This window comes from Labeo rohita, chromosome 22, assembly GCF_022985175.1.
Source record: "Labeo rohita strain BAU-BD-2019 chromosome 22, IGBB_LRoh.1.0, whole genome shotgun sequence".
Classification (NCBI taxonomy): domain Eukaryota; kingdom Metazoa; phylum Chordata; class Actinopteri; order Cypriniformes; family Cyprinidae; genus Labeo; species Labeo rohita.
The window spans coordinates 16350665-16370146 of record NC_066890.1 but is presented as its reverse complement, the minus strand read 5'-3'; the positions used below and the strand labels follow the sequence as shown (position 1 = coordinate 16370146).

The following is a 19482-nucleotide window of genomic DNA, read 5'->3' as shown; positions in this document are numbered from 1 at the left end:
AAAAACAAATGGATGAAACAAAATAAAAACAGGCCAAAACAAATCAAGCCACAACTAAATGATAAAAATGTGGTAAAACAAACCAAACCAAACCAAAACAAGCTAAAACAAACTGATAAAACAAAACAAAAACAGGCCAAATTAAAATAAGCCAAAACAAACTGATTAAACAAAAATAGGCCAAAACAACTGGCAAAAACAAATGAATAATATAAATCAAAAACAGGTCAATAAAAAAGGTCGAAACAATACAAAACAAAATAAGCTTTAACAAATGGATAAAATAAAAGAAAAACAGGCCAAAACAATTCAAACAATTCAAAACAAAAGATGAAACAAAAACAGGCCAAAACAAGCTAAAACAAATTGACAAAACAAAAACAGGCTAATGCAAAATAGGTCAAAACAAGCGAAAACAAATGGATAAAACAAAACAAAAACAGGCCAAAACAAAACAAGCCACAACTAACTGATAAAACAAAAACAGGCCAAAACAAAACAAATGTCAAAAACTAATTATTAAAACAAATCAAAAATAGGCCAATAAAAAAGGTCAAAACGATACAAAACAAAATAAACCTTAAAAAAATGAATAAAATAAAAGAAAAACAGGCCAAAATATTTCAAAATAAGCAAAACAAATAAACAAAACAAAAAAAAAACAAATACAAATACAAAACAATAACAGGCTAATGCAGAATAAGTCAAAAGAACACAAAACAAAACAAGTGAAAACAAACAGATAACAGAAGACAAAAACAGACCAAAACAAAACAAGCCACAACTAATTGACAAAACAAAAATAGGCCAAAACAAAACAACTGGCAAAAACTAATTAATAAAACAAATCAAAAACAGGCCAATAAAAAGCTCAAAACGATACAAAACAAAATAAGCCTTAACAAATGGATAAAATAAAAGAAAGACAGGCCAAAACATTTCAAAATAAGCAAAACAAACAAATACAAAACAAAACAATAACAGGCTAATGCAGAAGAACACAACACAAAACAAAACAAGCAAAAACAAACAGATGGCAGAAAACAAAAACGGACCAAAACAAAACAAGCCACAACTAATTGATAAAACAAACGCAGACCAAAATAATCAAAATAAGCCAAAACAAAATAAATGGATTAAATAAAAAGTGATAAAACAACACAAGCCATAACAAAACAAGCTAACAGAAACTGCTAAAACAAAAACAAACTGAAACAAATTATTAAAATGAAACAAAAACAGACCAATATAAACCAATTCAAAACAATACAAAAGAAACTAAACCATAACAAATGGATAAAATAAAACAAAAACAAGCCAAAAACAATACAAAGTAACCCAAAACAAAAAGGATGAAACAAAAATAGGCCAATGTAAAATAAGTCAAAACAAAACAAAAACAAACACACAAACAAAACCCCCTAAACAAATCAGCTTTCTAAGTAAATGAATTTCAAAACTGGACAAAGTAGCTATGGATTTGTGGAATACATATGTTACTGGAAATTAACAAAGAATTATCACAGGAACTACAATGACTGTTGTTTGAACATGTGAAACATATTAAAGGTTGGTTATGACACATTGTGCCAAGAGTTTTTAAGAAATGTAAACTATGTTATGTAAACTGTGTAATCTTTAGGCCCTACAAAACTCTGATTGCACACTGGCCCAAAGTTGATTTTTTTTCCTACAATAAAGCGAGTCTGAAAATGATTTCAATCTGAAAGATTTCAATGTCACACTCACAGCGTAAACCCCCTACACAAATGTGTCACACTTGAAAATCGACAGCAACCTCACCGCGAAGCAAAGAACAATTTATAACAACGGCTAACCTGCCTGCAACAATCTGAAGTGATCTCCACTAAATAACCAGCATTCGAGGACTTTTGGTTAGCATTCTATAGTCTTCTGATGTGGGAGCGATATATCATTCCAACAAATTATTCCTTCTCATGTTGAGGTAATGGCAATACAAATTAATCAGTTGCACTCTATGTGATAAATGTCAACGAAGTCTGCAGGGAGCTGAAGTATCTATTGATTGGAGAGAAAAAATTATTTCATTAATTACTGGTATGTATATCATTGACGCTTCCTAAATGAGAAAAAAGATCCGCGCTCATAATGATTTATGGCAGCTCGCCCAGCGGGACCCTCTCATTTAACGAGCTCCGAGACGAGCCAATGGCAGACGTGCTTTATGACATCAACCGAGGATTTTTCCAGGCTTCACGCTGAGCAACTTCACAGACAGGCATTGAACAGGAGATAAGAGACAGCACTGGGAGTAACTTAAAGCTCATCCTCAACTGGCAATATAGCAAACTAATGTGATTATGAAGTTTAGAATTAAGATTAGACGAATGGCTGATGAGATGCCGCGTATAAAAATACCTGCCTTGTGGGACGTGTTGAGGAAATGAATGGTGTCATGATGTTTCAACATGAATGGGATCGTTTGGATGTTTGTGTATGACGAAGCCTTCTAGTTTCAGACCTGCTTCCAAGGCAACATGACATATCTAATGATCCAGAACGAATTCAAATGAGCTTTAGAAGAAATCAAGCAAATATTTAGTGACTATAATATTTATTTATAACTGAGTCATAAACTGAAAAACTGATTCAATCCTTTGTTTTCAGTTCAGTCTAAACAAGTATATTTTCACCTAAAAAAAAAAAAAAAAACCTCTTAAAAATTCTGTGACACAAAAGCAGTACTATTTATAAAAATATAGTGGATTTGGGTGTTCACCATGACACTCGTTGTGAGAAATACTGCAAGTGATACAAATGGGGAAACGGTTGGACTGCTGTTATCACTAGAATATTTCACTCCTCTCAGCCAATCAGATTCGAGGAAATTTGAGGATATTGTATAAATATGTATGTATGTATACATGTATGTATGTAGACAAACATACATGTAAAAAAATATCTTAACCTGAAAAAAAAAAAAAAAAAAAAAAAAAAAAAAAAAACATAAATTTCAGGGTTTTTTTGTTTGTTTGTTTTTTTTTGTAATATAACTTTTTATAATTTCAGTAATTAATTCAATTTTTTTTTTAATAATATTGGCTTGTTTTACAAAAAAATAAATACAATTATTTATATATATATATATATATATATATACATAATTAGAAACCTGATTTGTTTAGGTTTTATTTATTTTATCCTTTTGTTTTGTTTTCTATTGTTTTAATTTGTATGGTTTTGGTCTGTGTTTTTTTTTTTTTTTTTTTTTTTTTAGTTATTATTTTGATTTGTCTTGTTTTTGTTAGATTGTTTTGTTTATGCTTTTGGTTTAATTTGTTGTGGTTTTCTTTTTTTTTCTTTTTTTTTTTGCTTGTTTTGATATCACATAAATTGCAGTTTTTTAATTCAAAAAGTCAATAGTTTTTAATTTAATATTGGCTTGTTTTTGTATTAAATTCTATAAATATATAATTAAATGATATATTTAGAAACCTGATTTGTTTTGGTTTTATTTTCTTTTATCTTGTTTTGGATTATTTGGATTATTTGGATTATTTGATATCGCATAAATTGCAGGGTGTCGACACTTAATTCAAAAGTTTTTAGTTTAATATTGGCTTTTTTTTATTTAAATAAATATATAACTAAATTATATAATTAGAAACCCGATTTGTTTAGGTTTTATTTTCTTTTATCCATTTGTTTTGGTTTATTTTATTTTGTATTGTTTTACCTTGTTTTGGTCTGTGGTTTTGTTTTGGTTTATCAATTTGTTGATTTGTTTTGGATTATTATGATTGGTTCTGTTTGTGTTTGTTTGTTTTGTTTCATGCTTTTTGTTTTATTTTTTTGTCCTTTTCGTTTTGTCTTGTTTTGATAATCACATAAATTATCTTTTTTTTTTTTAATTCAGTAATTAAAAAATTCAATATTTTTAATTCATTATTGGCTTTTTTAACTATATATTAGTGTGTATTATATAATTATATTATATGTATATGTGTGTTTCAAGAATTTTAATGCAATATTACATCAATGTATGACAAAATCTGTTATTCCTGTGTTTCATGAAAGAGAATAAAAGATCATTCGGAAACACATTTCCAGGAAATGCCTTCTAACTTCAGCCAACATAATATTAATCACCGATATCATTTATCAAACTCAATACTTGAATTAATAAAATATCCTTTCGAAGTAAATTCTCCAACAGACCAATTTTAATGTTACATAACAAAAAAAGTTGCAATTTGGCAAAGCTGCAGTCAGGTTTTTGGCAGTCTCAGGCGTACAAATGCAGCCAATATTGATAAATAGGCTGGGATTTCTCATGCTGAAAACAAGCCAACCCCAAAGGGAGGAGTAGCCAATTGGAAGCCAAAAGATGGAGACGGCTGATAAAAACAGGGGAGCGAAGAGGTTATCAGAGCAGAATGACCTCCAGGTGGGCTGAATCTTCTATCAGCGTGTGCCGCCATGCCAGGCCCTGCCTCCTCTGGCACTGTTGTCGTAACAAGATTGGTGGGTGGCCCTAAACTCCAAAATACTCTTTTTATAAAACGCTTTGGAATCTGTTGATCATCCGATGCTCCTTTTGTGGAAAAATAGCGCTTTTTGTAACTGTGGAAACACCTTGATGGTATCAAATGGTAATATCATGCTATTCTTCGACTACCATATTGACGCACAAGGTATTTTCAACTATGAAGACCATGGATTTTAATGCCTGCTTGTCACTGACTGGCTAAAAAAAATCTGTGCTGAAGAATTCCTGGGTTTGTAGGTTATGGCTTCTGTGAGAAATGAGTCCCACAGCTCTGATATTTTTAGACTTCTGTCACTGTGGCTGTTGTCACTTTCATGTTGGTGGCCTATGAGTGAGTGATAGCAAACATATACTGTATTTACAGGAGCTCAAGGCAGCAAACCTTCTGGGCCAGCAAACCAGCGAGACGTCAGAGAAATCAATAGTCACTTACAGACCACGGAGAATCATTATGACAAGCAGCGTCCTGTTTTAATGGCAAAACACTGATGTTGCTGTATTTGATCGATCGAAATAACACTCCTTCTGGTTTTAGATGCTAACGTGCCGGCGTTCATCTGCCTGCAATATTCACGTCAACATGAAATACATTCACAACCTAATCACTTATGTAATGGGAGGTATTTGCAATTTTTTATTCTTTAGCATAATAATTCTGGAAGCTGTAACCGCTTAGGAGTCAAATAATAATAATAATAATAATAATTTTGACTTTATATCTCACAGTTGTATTCTTCTTGCAATTGTGACTTTGTCTCACAAATGTCAGTTTAAATCTCAAAATAGAGCTTTGCAATTGCATTTTTTTTTTTGTAACTGTGATATTTCTTGCCATTTTAAGTATTTATTGCAATCTCTGCGTTGTTTCTCACAATTATCACTTTTGTAAAGTGAGTTTAAATCGCAAAATGTGACTTCATAAATTTTACATTAGCCATTGTGACTTTATTACATTTATTTACTTTTTACATTGTAAAAAGTACATTTTTTACTATATCTCAAATGCGACCATGGACCAAAAAACCAGTCATAAGGGTCAATTTTCCAAATTTGAGATTTATACATCATCTGAAAGCTGAATAAATAAACTATGATAGAACAATATTTGGCCGAGATACAACTATTTGAAAATCTGAGGGTGAAAAAAAATCTAAATATTGAGAAAATCGCCTTTAAAGTTGTCCAAATGAAGTTCTTAATGCACATTACTCATCAAAACTCAAGTTCTGATATATTTACAGTATGAATTTTATAAAATATCTTCATGGAACATGATCTTTACTTAATTTCCTATTGGTTTTTGGCATAAAAGAAAAAATGTATTTTTGGGTATTGCTACAAATATACCCCAGCGACTTAAGACTGGTTTTATGGTCCAGGGTCACAAATGTGACTTTATACCCAAAAATGTGACTTTATCTCGCAATTGCCGTTTTGTAAATTCAACTTTATATTTCGCAATTTCAGTTTAAATCTCAGAGTGGAACTTTAAATCAAATAATTTGATGAGAAAATGCTTCAAATTCAAAGTTCGAAGATGGCATTTTATAATTTGTTACTTTATATCTCACAATCTCACAATGACAGTATTGTTTATTATAAATAAAAATTAATATCTCACAATATAACTTCACATTTCGCAATGAGAGTTTAAATCTCAAAGTGAAGATTTTTATCTCATACTTTGATGGGAGATTCTTCACTTTTGAAGTTCGCTATGTGAATTTATATCTCAAGGTGGAGCTTTTTATCTCATAATTTGATGGAAGATTCTTCACGTTCGATGTTCGAAGATGCCATTGCACAATTTTCAACTTTATATCTCACAATATGATTATCTTGTAATCACATTTTTTTCTATAAATACATATTTATAATAAAAATAAAAACTTTTTATCTCATAATTTGATGGAAGATGATGGAAGTTTAAAGATGCCATTACACAGTTTTTGACTTTGTATCTCAATCCTGTAATCGCAGTTTGTTTTCTATAAATACATTACATCTCACATTTTAACGTTATAATCACAGTGTGTGTTTAAATCTGAAAGCAGAGTTTTAGTCGAATAATTTGATGGAAGATTTTGAAACTCAAAGATGCCACTATGAGATTTTTTGACTTCATATCTCACAATATGATTTTACCTCAGTGTTGTTTCTCATAAATACAACTTTATATCTCACAATTCTACTTTTCACTTCATAATGTGAGTTTAAATCTCAAAGTGGAGCTTTTTATCTCGTAATGTGACGAGCCACATTTGTAGTTCAAAGATTCCATTTTTCAAAGATGCAATTTTTGACTTTGCATCCCAAAATGTGACTTTATCTCATAAATGCAGTTCAGTTTTTTGTAAATACGATTTCATACGTCACAATTGAACTTGATTCAACATGTCTTACAATCAGTGTTGCCCAGTTAGCGCTTTTCCCATGGAATTGGGATAACACTGTTGCCGCGGGTTAAGCCACCCCGATGACATGATATTTAGCTCCTGAAATGCAAATTGTTTAAGTTTAAAAGTGTAAGTTTAAGTTTAATCTCAAAGTAAAAGTTTTAATCTTAGAGATTGAAAATGCCATTACACATTTTTAACTTTATATCTCAAAATTTGACTTGAAATCTAACAAAGTGACTCAATCTTGAAAATACAGCCTTGTTTCTTATAAATATGATCTCATAATTAACTTTTATATCTTACTATATAAGTTTCAATTTCTAAATAAACCTTTCCATCTCGAAATTTGAAGTTTGAAGATGTCAGTTTTGCAATTTTATCACAATGTCCCTTCTATGACCAGTAATGTTATTTAGGAAAATTAAAAAGCATCGTTTTTTTTTAATGTTGACTTCAAACCCAGACACCTTTGACTTGAGGTACAATTGCAGACCATGTACTGATTTGTACTCGCCAACACTTTCCTGCTAAAAACAAACAGTAAAAGACTAAAGTAATAGCATATCATGAGCTCTGCCAAAACAGAATGAAATTTGGGGCCTGTAGCGTCACAAGCATTTTAAGTCAAAATGTGTTGAGGTGGAGAATGTAAAACCGTTTGTACGCCTCATGAATTGTGTCAGAGAGGATCGCCCTCCTCACATCAAGTCTCATCACCCCAGCTCTCATCACGTTCGGAAAGAGCTTTGTGAAATCCCAGCCCTGGAGCATATAAAAACAGTCAGAGACTCAGAGCAAGCGAGAGGCCATAGGGAAATAAGCAAACACTTTTCTGAAAGGATGCAGGTGGCTAGCGGGCCACAACATGGGCTTTAAATTTCTTTCTTAATGCTCAAGACCGAGGGTCTGTGACACAGGCCGGCTGGCGTTACGTCCCATGTGTACGGGTGTATTTTCGTAAATACTTTCTAAATAGTCCATGTAGGGCAAAAAGTCAAGCTCTCAGAACAGATCTGTGAGGTTTGCTGAAACCGCTCTAGCCATTAGCTGTGTGGTAGGAAGCTGGAAGAAAGTAACATAAATATTGCAGCTTCACATGCGAGTGCTTGCAGCTCATGTCTGCTACTGTAAAATTATTAATGCAACATGAGCAACTATTTAATCTATGTCTGCATATTGTGAGCTTCTGTAGTGCACAAAGCAGGTCTTGTTAAAACAATATGGTTGTGAATATTTAAGGTAAACTAACGGTAACAATTCAAAGTGCTCGGCAGATGTTTGACATGAATAATGTCACAATTGCACATTTTATTTAACTGTTTAGGCCATTAAAAGCAAACGAGGTAACACGTTAGCGGTAAACAGATTTATGACATCAAGACATCTGACACCAATGCACAACTTGAGATGGAATTGTTTTGGGAAAATTCCAGCAGAATGTGATGCAAATGTTTACTAAATGTTTAATCATTTTTTACAGTGTAAAACCGTTTTTTTTTTTTCGAAGTTGCAAATAAAAGATTTTTAAATTAAAAGTTCTACTTGCCATTTCATTGTAATTAATAAAATTTACTAGCAATTTCTGAATTAAAACTGTTTCTATGCCATTTTTTTTTTTTTTTTTTTTTTTTTATGTAGTAGTGGAACTACTGTTCTATATGGTTTAATTTTTAGTTCAGTCTTGAATTACATTTGGTTAATTATCCAATGAGTCTATATGGTTTATTGGGTTTACATTCTTAGTGTTGACCAATTTACTTCCATTGTAGATAACCAAGACAACCAAAACTATCTTCTGTATAGACAAAACACAACAAATAGACCTTGTACTAAATCTGGAACATTCTCAAAGTTTCATAACATGGATTTAAGGTTTAGCGATGTTATACTTCCTCTATGTTTGCGCGGAAAACCAAAAAACATCCTTGGTAAACAGAGCAAAAAATTCTGGAGACGAATGAGGTTTGAATCATCCTAGTACACCAGTGGGATGTCATTAGCCTTGTTTATCTCTGATGCAGAACATAGATAAGGCTGAATAATCCTCTCACATCATTACAGGCAACTGTATAGACTGTTACTATTTTAATTGCTGTATGGTTAATCACACACTTCAGAACTAAAGGGCGGGATACAATTATCTCTTCATATGCCATGTTTGGATGCATTTACGTTTTTGGTTACTGCAACTAGTTAATTTACGCCCTACAAGGATTGATTCCGATTAATTATGCTGGGGTTTGTATGTATTCTCATGCGTGGCTTATTGTACATTCCAGATCATTTGTTTTCAGATCTTTTACACATTCTCAACATAGCCCGGGCTGGATCTGCCAAAACACATGCTTTGGAGATAATCTGACTGTAATTTTTTAGTGTTGTGGGAACAGAGAGAACAAAATTAACTATTTATTGCAATGCAGACATGAGCTAGCTAGGTGGGTAAACCAACAGAATGCCAAACAGCTTGTATATACGGAATCTAAAGAGTAATCTGCCTCTAGAAAGCTAAATCTTAATTCACAAATTTGTTTGAATGAGCAAGCCTATCCGTTTCATTGTAGCGTTTTAACATCTTGTCTGTTTGGAGCAACAGCAGGAGGGAAGATGATAAAAAAAATATAATTTTGTACTTTTTTCATAATTGTATTATTTTTAAGGCATTGATGACATTTTAGTTTACCATTATTATGAAGATATTACAGCAGAATAGGATAGAATAGAATAGTATAGAATAGAACAGAATAGAATATCAATAAATTACTTTGAAATTGAAAATGGATGGAGAGACAAAGGAAGGAACGCTGTTGAAAGCCACTCTGCAGGTGTAAAGAGTCGATGCTTGATCGATTCATTGATTACGACTAACAACCTGTTCTGGTTACAGTACTGATTGCAAAAACAAAGCATGCTTTTCCATACATAAACAACCGTCATTATGTTCCGCTGTTTTATGCAGCGTTTCAAGGCATTATGCGTTCTCATAAATCAGCTGTCATGTAATCATACGGGGTGAAATGACATGAAACCATGACGCAGGGACTCATTCCAGCACATGTGATGTGCTACTGTTGGGTACTTCGGCTCAGACTCACCTGGAACAGTCGCAGTATATTTGCGACCATGATAGAAACTGAACTCGCCGAAGCCCCTATGACTCCGACCACCTTTTCGGGTTTAACGAACACCGGCGGCTCTCCGTTCGTACACCTCACATCCGACGTGTCTTTCTGTATGAGAGCCTGCACAAAAGTAAGCGACTGCTCCAACGCGTACGTGTCTCGCGAGCATGTGTCTAAAACCCGAGCGCCTAAAGTGATGTTAGGCAAAAGCTCGTCGTCACTGTTGATTTGGTCCAATGCATAAAGCATCGCCTCCAACCTGTGTATCCCGTTCTCCTTCTTGATATCTCCACACGGTTCCCCGGAGACCCCGCGGGCATGGACCGGGAAAAGGCCACCCAGGGTCAAATCCCCCTCAATTCTGATGGAATGAGGCGCGTAGATTTCCTGCGAAAGTGTCACATCCACAAGCGCTTGAATTATCCAAAATACCCGCCATGGAAAGCAAGCCATGTCTCCTTGTCGTTGGGAAACAGAAAAAAGGCACTTTTCACAGTATTTATAGGTAAACAAAACCAGATTCGATCTCAGTAACGGCCATAGACCTTTTCAAAGTAAGGTTGGTGTGGGAATACGTTGAGGTTTTCTCCAAAAACACCGCGCAAGAAGGATGCGTTATTCCTTGGGAAAGTGCGCATCGTATGGCGACGCTTGTTGCTTAGATATTCTGCATTATTTCTTTAAATTAAGAAAAAAGACAGAGAAACAAAGCAAAATACGTACAGTACCTTTCTCTGACTTGTCCTTAAATCAAACACTCGCAAAACGCATTAAAGTACAGCGATATTCGACTAAAACGCGTCCGATTCACGCTGATGTCATAACGCCACAGTAAAACCATCGCGGCTGAGTTTTAACGGATTTTATTTTTAAAAAAATTAAGGCGGCAAAAAAGTTTTCGCTCTGAATGACGCTTCTCGGATAACGGTCAGAGAAAAATGTTGCAGAGAATCGATGTCAGGTGAGATATCCGTAACATCCTCCCATCGCGGACTTCGCTGAGGCTCTTTTTTTTTTCGCTCGGAGCAGGTGCTGCTTATTACATTTGAGAGAAAGAAAGCAAGCTCAGGCGGTGATACGTCTTTTGGTCTTGCGAAAATCCTCACAAGAGACAAGAAGACAGCCCGCGTGTCTCCTCCTCTCTCTTTCTCTCTCTCCCTCTCTCTTTCTCTCTCCACCCAGAATCAAATATGGATTTGTCAAATGACTCAACGCACGATCGATGTCGTGTTACTCATCCTGGTCAGCCCTCAAAGAAAATACGCTTCTGCATGTGAGGCGAATCATAACGCGATACAGTCATTAAACTCAACGATTAATTGTGAGGGAGCTATTGAGATGGAGATCTCACTAAGTTTCCAACGTCGGTTTCGAAGCTCGCGGTAGTTGAATGCGGGTTTAACGTTGTAAAGATTTTCACCTTAACATTCGCCGTAATAGATAAAGAAAGGCTTCTCAAACGTTTAACCATATTTGGATCAACTCCTCATTCATCTACTTGTGTTCCGACCGAAATCGCATTCCGCGCGACATTATTTCACTGATGTGGGTTAATATGGAATATGTTCCAGCTCTAGAGACTCGCATTGTTTTTCCTGTTGAATGCAGCGACTGTGGCTGACAGAGGAAATGAATTCTGTCAACATCAATTCATGATTTTACCGCCCCAGTAGTGCTCTCTCTCTCTCTCTCTCTCTCTCTCTCTCTCTCTCTCTCTCTCTCACTCACACACAAACACACACACACACGTTTGTTATACTATTATAGTGAGGAAGTTCCACTGACATAAATTGTTTTATATTGAGCTAATGATGCTAACGCAAGTGATGTTCCATTTTCTAAACCAAACCCTCAGACAAGCATAAGCATTTTTACATTTTCATTAAGACATTACTTAGTACCCGTTTTTCCTGTGGGGGCTGTTGGCTACTCCCCAAAATGTAGGCGTAAGTGTTTTTTACTACCCTACTGAGGACATTTTGTCCAGATATATTTCACACATTATTGAAATTATAGCATTTATACATGTACCATGGAGGAATCTGTTATACTACATCTAAAATAAATACAGTAATTACAATTTAATGAGAATAACAATTAATAAGAATAACAAAATATATTACATACTAACCCAAAACCTAAAAGTGGTGTTAATTCATAATCATGTTAATTCAGAATTATGAGACATGAACTATGAGAAAAGCGACAATCGTTCCACTGCAGAAACAGGATGGCAATTTGTTGACATTTAATTCTTATGCCCCAACTGACGATACATTTTAGGGTTGGGATTTGGTTTTTTTTTTTTTTTTTTTTAATGCATCAAATCATACAAATTCATGAAACCGCCCTAAAACTTTAACTTAAACAGTTGCATTTTCTCATAAGTTCAGGTTGTATCTTTTTACTTTTGAGAACATCCCTGAGGAATGGTTTTGTCAGAATTAGCACATCTGGGGACAGTGTGTCCTCAAAAGACAATTTGACAAGCTGTAGCCCACACAGACTTCATTTTGTAGACCTGTGAATGTGTGGCAGAGACTGAGGTGAAAAGTTTATTTCCAAAAAGGACAGACGTGCAAAAACATGACTCGTGCGGATTATTTATGAAATTCAGTAGTGTTGTTGATCTACTGCATCCTGCTAGTCAAAGACATGAGACAGTGTTCAGATTCATATTGATTTGTTTGTGGTGACACAGGCAAGTGCACTTCAGTGAGGGACAGACATGTACCCATGTTAACCTTACATTGCCTCCTGTCTATGCTAATCTACTGGCATACGTCTAAAAGTTATAAATATTAGAATAACCTTGCCTGAAGAAAAACATTCAAGATACATTGTCTGAAACCAAGTGTACTGAAAACAAAAGATAAGAAAACTACTGAAGTAAAACACTGAAGTGCATTGATTATGTGACATTTATTAGACTCAATGAGCTGCAGAAATATCATGAGATTGAGTTGTTTAAAACCTTCCTTTTTTCCTTGTTATTTTAATAAGCATGCAGTCTTTCACACAGCTGTATTAAGTTTTCAGCACTTTCATATAAATGTTATATAGTCAGGCAGCTATAGATGTGATGCTTGTCAAAGAGGCTTGACGATAAAAGCAGAGAAAATAGTAGAGAAATATTCGTATTGTTAGATTAAGAAACATGTTAAAGCAGAGGATAAGTGCATGATTTATTTATTTATTAATTATTCTTATTACGTGTCTAACATTGTTCAAATGGCTTTATTTCAATACACTGTAAAAAGCTCACTAACTTCAGCTTAAAAAGTTCAATTGCTTTCTTACATTTTTAAGTAAACTGTAATCAGTTTGGCTGTACAAGTCCATTTCAACTTAAATTATATTAAACTGCCTTTAAAAATCGAACTGAACCTTCTATAACTTGACGAATGAAGTTCAAATTGGCATTTTGCTGCAGAGAACAACATTTTGTGAAAACAATTCAACAAAGGCATCAGTACACTATTGGGGAAAGTTTATGAATACACTTTTGAGTAATTTTGAGAATGTATAATGAAGAAAAAAATCTAGTTGGCTCTAAATTTTCATGTTCAAAATTATTCAACCCCCAAAAGTAAAATTTGGTGCAGAATCTTTTATTCTTTAAAACCACCAATAAACGCTGCCTGGAAGTGCTTAGAAGCTTCTGTCACCGCTCTACTGCAATCTTATTCCATTCCTCGCCTGAAAAAGCTTTCAGATCACTGATAATCTTTGGTTTTTACATTGCCACTGCTTTCTTTAAATTCAACCTAATATTTTCAATGAGAATTTATTCTGGAGATTGAACAGACCACTCGAGAATATTTTATGACTGATTCTTGAAGCAAGCACAAGTAGATTTGGATGCTTACAGTATATGTTGGGATATTTGTCCTGCAGGAAAGTCTATTGATCGTAAGCTTCAGTCTTTGCACCAAAGGCATCACAATTCTTGCCAAAATGGCCTGATACTTCAAAGCATCCATGATATCCTTCATACGGTCATGTTTTCCACTTCCTGCTACAATAAAACAACTCCATAACAGGACTGATCCGCCTCCAAGTTTGACGATGGAGATGCTGTTCTTCTGCTTATCAGCTTTGCCTTTTTTGCACGAAACATACTGCTGATCCATAAGTCCGAAAAGTTCCAGTTTGGTCACATCACTCCATAAAACATCCTTCCAGAACTCCACAGGTCTGTCCAAATGAATTTTAGCATGGTCAAGTCTGCCTTTTTGTTCTTCTTGCTCAACAGTGGTAATTGGGCAAGATGCCTCAACATGAAGGCCATACTTAGTGTTCTTCTTATACACTGCATTGAAATGTTTTTCCTCTTTTTGTTGGGTCATCCTGCAAGTCTTTGGTTGTACATTATAGGTTTTTCTCACTTGTTCAGATCAACCATTTTATAATATTGTTGGGTGCAACACACTTTAAACTAAGGAATAAGGCTTCCAGTGGTGTGTCTATGAACTTTTAATGTCTTGAAAATTTTCATGTAGCCTTACACTTTCCAATATAATAAAACTATTTCTTCTCTATAGCTTTTGTGAGAGCTCTGTTGACTTTACCATATTTGCTACTGAACTTCAGCACATGCATGCGCTCACTGCCATTAAAAAAGTGACCCCTGCAGGGGGTTTGTGAGTTTAATGAAAAGCTAGCAATGAACTAAATCATACAAATGGAAAAATAAAATATTTTTATAATAATCAAAATTAAAGACTTACTAAAAAAAAAAAAAAAAAAAAAAAAAAAAAAAGAAGAAGAAATATTTTATTTGTTTACTTGCATGTCATTAGACCATAACCAATGCCAGAGAACCAGTGAACATGCAAATATGATATTTAATTATTAAAATATTTATTTTAAAATTTCAGGGGTACTTCAAGTACATATATTAGGTGAAAGAGGTTCAGATGACAAAGAGTTTGGGAATGTCTGCATTACATGTAAATAAGAAATAACATGCATTTGTGCATTTGTGCATTTTAATGAGTTTGAAAGACAAAAGCCTTCCAAAGACATAGAAATACATTGCTAAGTAGCATTCTGAGTGATAATATAAATTAGGTCTGCACAACAAATCGAAATGAAAAATCACAATTAATCAAAAGCTGCGATTGTCATGCGTACTTTTCAGTGACACACGGTTCTGTGATCAGCAATAAATCTCCATCCGAAGGCCAGAGGGTGCTCTCGCACAGAAACTCCAAATACACCTGAAGAAGAAACCAGGAAATCACAATCAATAAACAGAAGATTTAACTGCTTTCATTGATTCAACATGACTAATAAACACACGACTATGACAATGAATGGTTTATCAGAGTTCTTATTATAATTTTCGTTATAATACAGTATATAATAATGCGATGCCTTTATCACTGCTTAGAATACTATGAATACTATGCGTTATTCTGTGTAAAAAGCCACACCATCTCACAGAAGGATTTATTTCAAACACTCGACTGATGTTATGAACTGAGTTTGGAGTAAAAACATGTTATTAAATGTGGTATTTTCACATGCTTTCAGATGTAGCAGCATTTCTACACAGAGCCGTAGTTCACTGAGAAGCTACGCAAACAGCTGAGGAGTTATTTCGTTTTAATCATAATCACGCAAATAAATTGTCTGCGATAATGAACGTAATATAGCGTATCTTTTTAGTGAATTACAGCTCTGTACTAAATGCTGCTCCATCTGAAAGCACCTGTTGGAGATTTACTACTGATTACACAACTGGCTTTACTGAAAAAATGCGCATTACAGTCGCCTTCGATTAATTGTGCAGCCCTAATGCAAATAAAAATGAATGTGTTCATCAGTAGTTTATGCAAAGTTGAATTATTTCTTAAACCTGAAATGATTATTGCAAATCTAATGGTTAAATACTGTGTCGTCACCTGACTAATGACAAGTCTACGTGTGAATATGTACAAAACTGGACTTTAAGTGCTCACATGAGCTAGGCTATTTTAGAAAGGGAAATTTAAAAGATGAAAAAGAGGAATTGGGGGAAACAATAAATTATTAATTATTTAATGCTGTTGTGCGAATATTATGTAACTATGTAATCAATAAAAAAATAAATAAATAAATAATAATAATAATAATAATAACTGTAGTCTGATCACAAGTATTTTTAAAACGTAATTTTACAAGTAATTACAAGTTCTTATTTGCTATTTATTTTTTGTTTTTAAATCTGATTACGTAATCCAGATTGCATAATCAGTTACTACCCAGCTCTGGTTATAATGTGTGCACACCAAAAGCATATTTAATTATTTATTTGTTAATTTGTTAATTATGCTAAGTGACAACTTAGATATTTGAGTTGATTCAACTTAAAATTAAGGCAGCTGGGTAACAAACCCAGGTTTAAGTTTAACAAACTACATTTTTTGTTCAGTCAACTCAAATATTTTAATATAAGTTTTCATTTAGTACAGCTTAACATTTCAAGTTGACTAAACTTATTTGAGTTGACTGAACTTAAAATTTTAAGACAGCAGGGTAACAAGTTTAAGTTGACTCAACATTTTTTTTTTCTTTTTTTTTTTTTTTTTACAGTGTAGACGCAAATTCACCAAATTACACAAATGATACGAACGCACTCTATGCGCCTCGATCAGGTCTACCACGCAAATTGATAAAATTTCAATTTGAGCAGAAAATTTGCATGATACATTGTTGCGCAAAGCCAATCAGCGATCAGCTGATCAGTGATTCGGTTGTATCAGAAAATGTTTGTATCAGCAAATATTCGCTTCACCTTTGGTGTGCACACACCATCAGATTGCATGTGTTGAATGTCTTTCATCCGCTAAACACATGTTAGTAACCAAATAGTCAATGGTAGCCATTGACTTCCATAGTATGGACAAACCGCTATGGAAGTCAATGGCTACCGGCAACTGTTTGGTTGCTAACAATCTTCAAACATCATCTTCTGTGTTCAGCAGATGAAAGAAATTCATTAGGGCTGTCCAATGATTAATCACAATTAATCAAAAGTCAAATACAAAAAAAAAGTTTGACCTAATATATATCTGTGTACTGTGTGTAATTATTATGCATATATAAATACAAGCACATTCATGTATATATTTTAGAAATATTTACAAGTCTATGTATTTATTATATTTTTTTTTATAGAATTTATATTATATATAAATAAAAATATTTTGTACATAACATATTTCTCTGAAATACATTAATTTGTTTGTATTTATACATAATAATTACACATAGTACACACACATATATAAGGGAAAATCAAACTTTTATTTTGTATGCGAGTAATCACGATTAATCATTTGACAGCCCTAAAATTCATACAGGTTTAGATCAACATAAGGGTACATAAATGATGGCCGAATTGTCATTTTTGGGTGAACTACCACCAAGCAAATACTTCTAGATCAAGAAAAAACATACATCAGATAGAAACCATTTAGCTGTAAATGGCCATTATTTAACTGCTTCTACATACTGTACAACATATAATTAGATTAAAATAGTTCTCGGTAATGGCCACACAACTTTTGCAGTCAACGTCCCCCTTCTACAGCATAATGCACCGCATTGTCTTTAAATAGAAACTCTGGACATTATAGTGTACGCTTTTAAAAGCATGCTTCCGTAATACTTACAAGACTTAATATTTCATGCGACTTGAATCCAAAGTGGCTGTAATCACAAACTCCCTGTAAGATATGGATTTAATTTATTCATAATACAGTCATGTGACACACTCAGACATTTATAAGGCAGGAATGAATTTTTCCTTGCCTTAAATTATCAATAAGCCACACACATCGATGATTGCAAAGCGTGATCTATAGCCGCGGATGTCATATTACTGCCACCTTCGAATCATCTATTTAGAAATTATGCAAAACCATAGAAAATAATAATAACCGCCGCCATCCTTCAGGATTAGCACGGTAATACAAATTACATACGCCCGGATGAAATTACATATTGACACTTCCCGCAGGTATCCGTATCCAACTCAAGCATTTATCATCGCTGAGGTAGAAAATACATCCATAACCGTGACCCAGAGGCTGTTTGGACTGGAGATCCTCCTCAAGTGCTAATTTAATTAAGCTGTTATCAACATGAATAGGGAGACGTCTGATCATCGTCATGACAGTTAACTACAGCGTAATGTATTAGCATAATTAATCAAGAAAACCTGTTTTAAGGTCCCCGTCACAGCGCTGGCAGGCCCCTTTTCTATTTATTAGCTAGTTAGTTTGCTGGCAGCGCTCCACCGGCACCCCATTGCTCACAACTGTAACAGGATAATTTAGTTCTTCGAGTATTGTTAGATAGCACAGCGCAGAGCCAAAAGTGTCTTAGGAGAGGAATGGGGACATCGAGAGTGAAAGCGCTGCTGTGTTCCTCGAGCAGCCTGAGCTCAGTTCTGTTCTTCAGGGTTTTCCTTCCTTTTTTTTCCCCACCCAAATAGGTTCAGTGAAAAAGCATCAGCTGATCTTTGTGAAGTTTAATTGAATTGCAGCTGATAACAAAAAAAGTGGCCACCAAGTATTTTGTACTATTACACTCATTTTTAGTGTAGAAATGTTTTATTTCTACTATTACACATTTTCATGTTCCCACCATATAATATAATGATATTATATATTATTATATTAAATTAATTAATTAAATAAGAGTTCGATTACTAAATGTTGACTAAAAGCATGCTTATATAACAATATTACCTTGTATTTCAGTCAATACAAATTTTGTAAACATTGTCATTTTCATCCAGGTGATTAACAAACAAATAAAAAAGAAAAAAAATAAACTAATAAACACATACATACATATTTATGAAAATATGATTGATTTATTTATTAATAATAATAATAATAATATAATATATATATATATATATACATATATATATATACAGTATATATATATATATATATTAGCTTTTTTCCAGTGTACTCATTTTCCATATTGATAGTCTTTGTAAAATCCCATTTGATAATTATCTATCTATCTATCTATCTATCTATCTATCTATCTATCTATCTATCTATCTATCTGCTGGTTTGTTTGTTTAAAGGAACTGAGAACATTTATTTATTTATTAATTCATTCATTCAATAATTCATTCATGTCTGCTTGTTCATTTGTTTAAAGGAGCAAAAATATTTATTTATGTATTTATTTATTTATTTAAACAGAGAAATAAATGTATAATAAAACAAATTCATAAGAGCAATTAGCTGTACATTTGACTAATTAATCTGTGTATCTTCTAATTAATTTGATTCATTTTTAACCCAGTGAAATCACTAATCATTTGTTGTTGCAATTTAAATAAGTATTTTTATTTATTTATTTATTTATTTATTTATTTATGCTTGTTTGTTTGTTAAAAGGAGCTGAAAATACTATA

At 33.4% G+C, this 19482-nt stretch overlaps 1 protein-coding gene across 2 annotated transcripts in view; it reads right to left on the bottom strand.

Annotated features, from left to right (window-relative positions):
- Positions 1-11653, bottom strand: part of LOC127153510 (metabotropic glutamate receptor 7) — a 252815-nt gene extending 241162 nt beyond the window's left edge. The window contains exon 1 of one of the 2 annotated variants that reach the window (XM_051094594.1): positions 10026-11653. In XM_051094594.1, the coding sequence (XP_050950551.1) occupies positions 10026-10505 (480 nt within the window). In that variant the 5' untranslated portion in view covers positions 10506-11653. The remainder of the gene's footprint in view (positions 1-10025) is intronic. The other variant, XM_051094593.1, reaches the window with a different exon arrangement.
- Positions 11654-19482: the final 7829 nt, after the last annotated feature.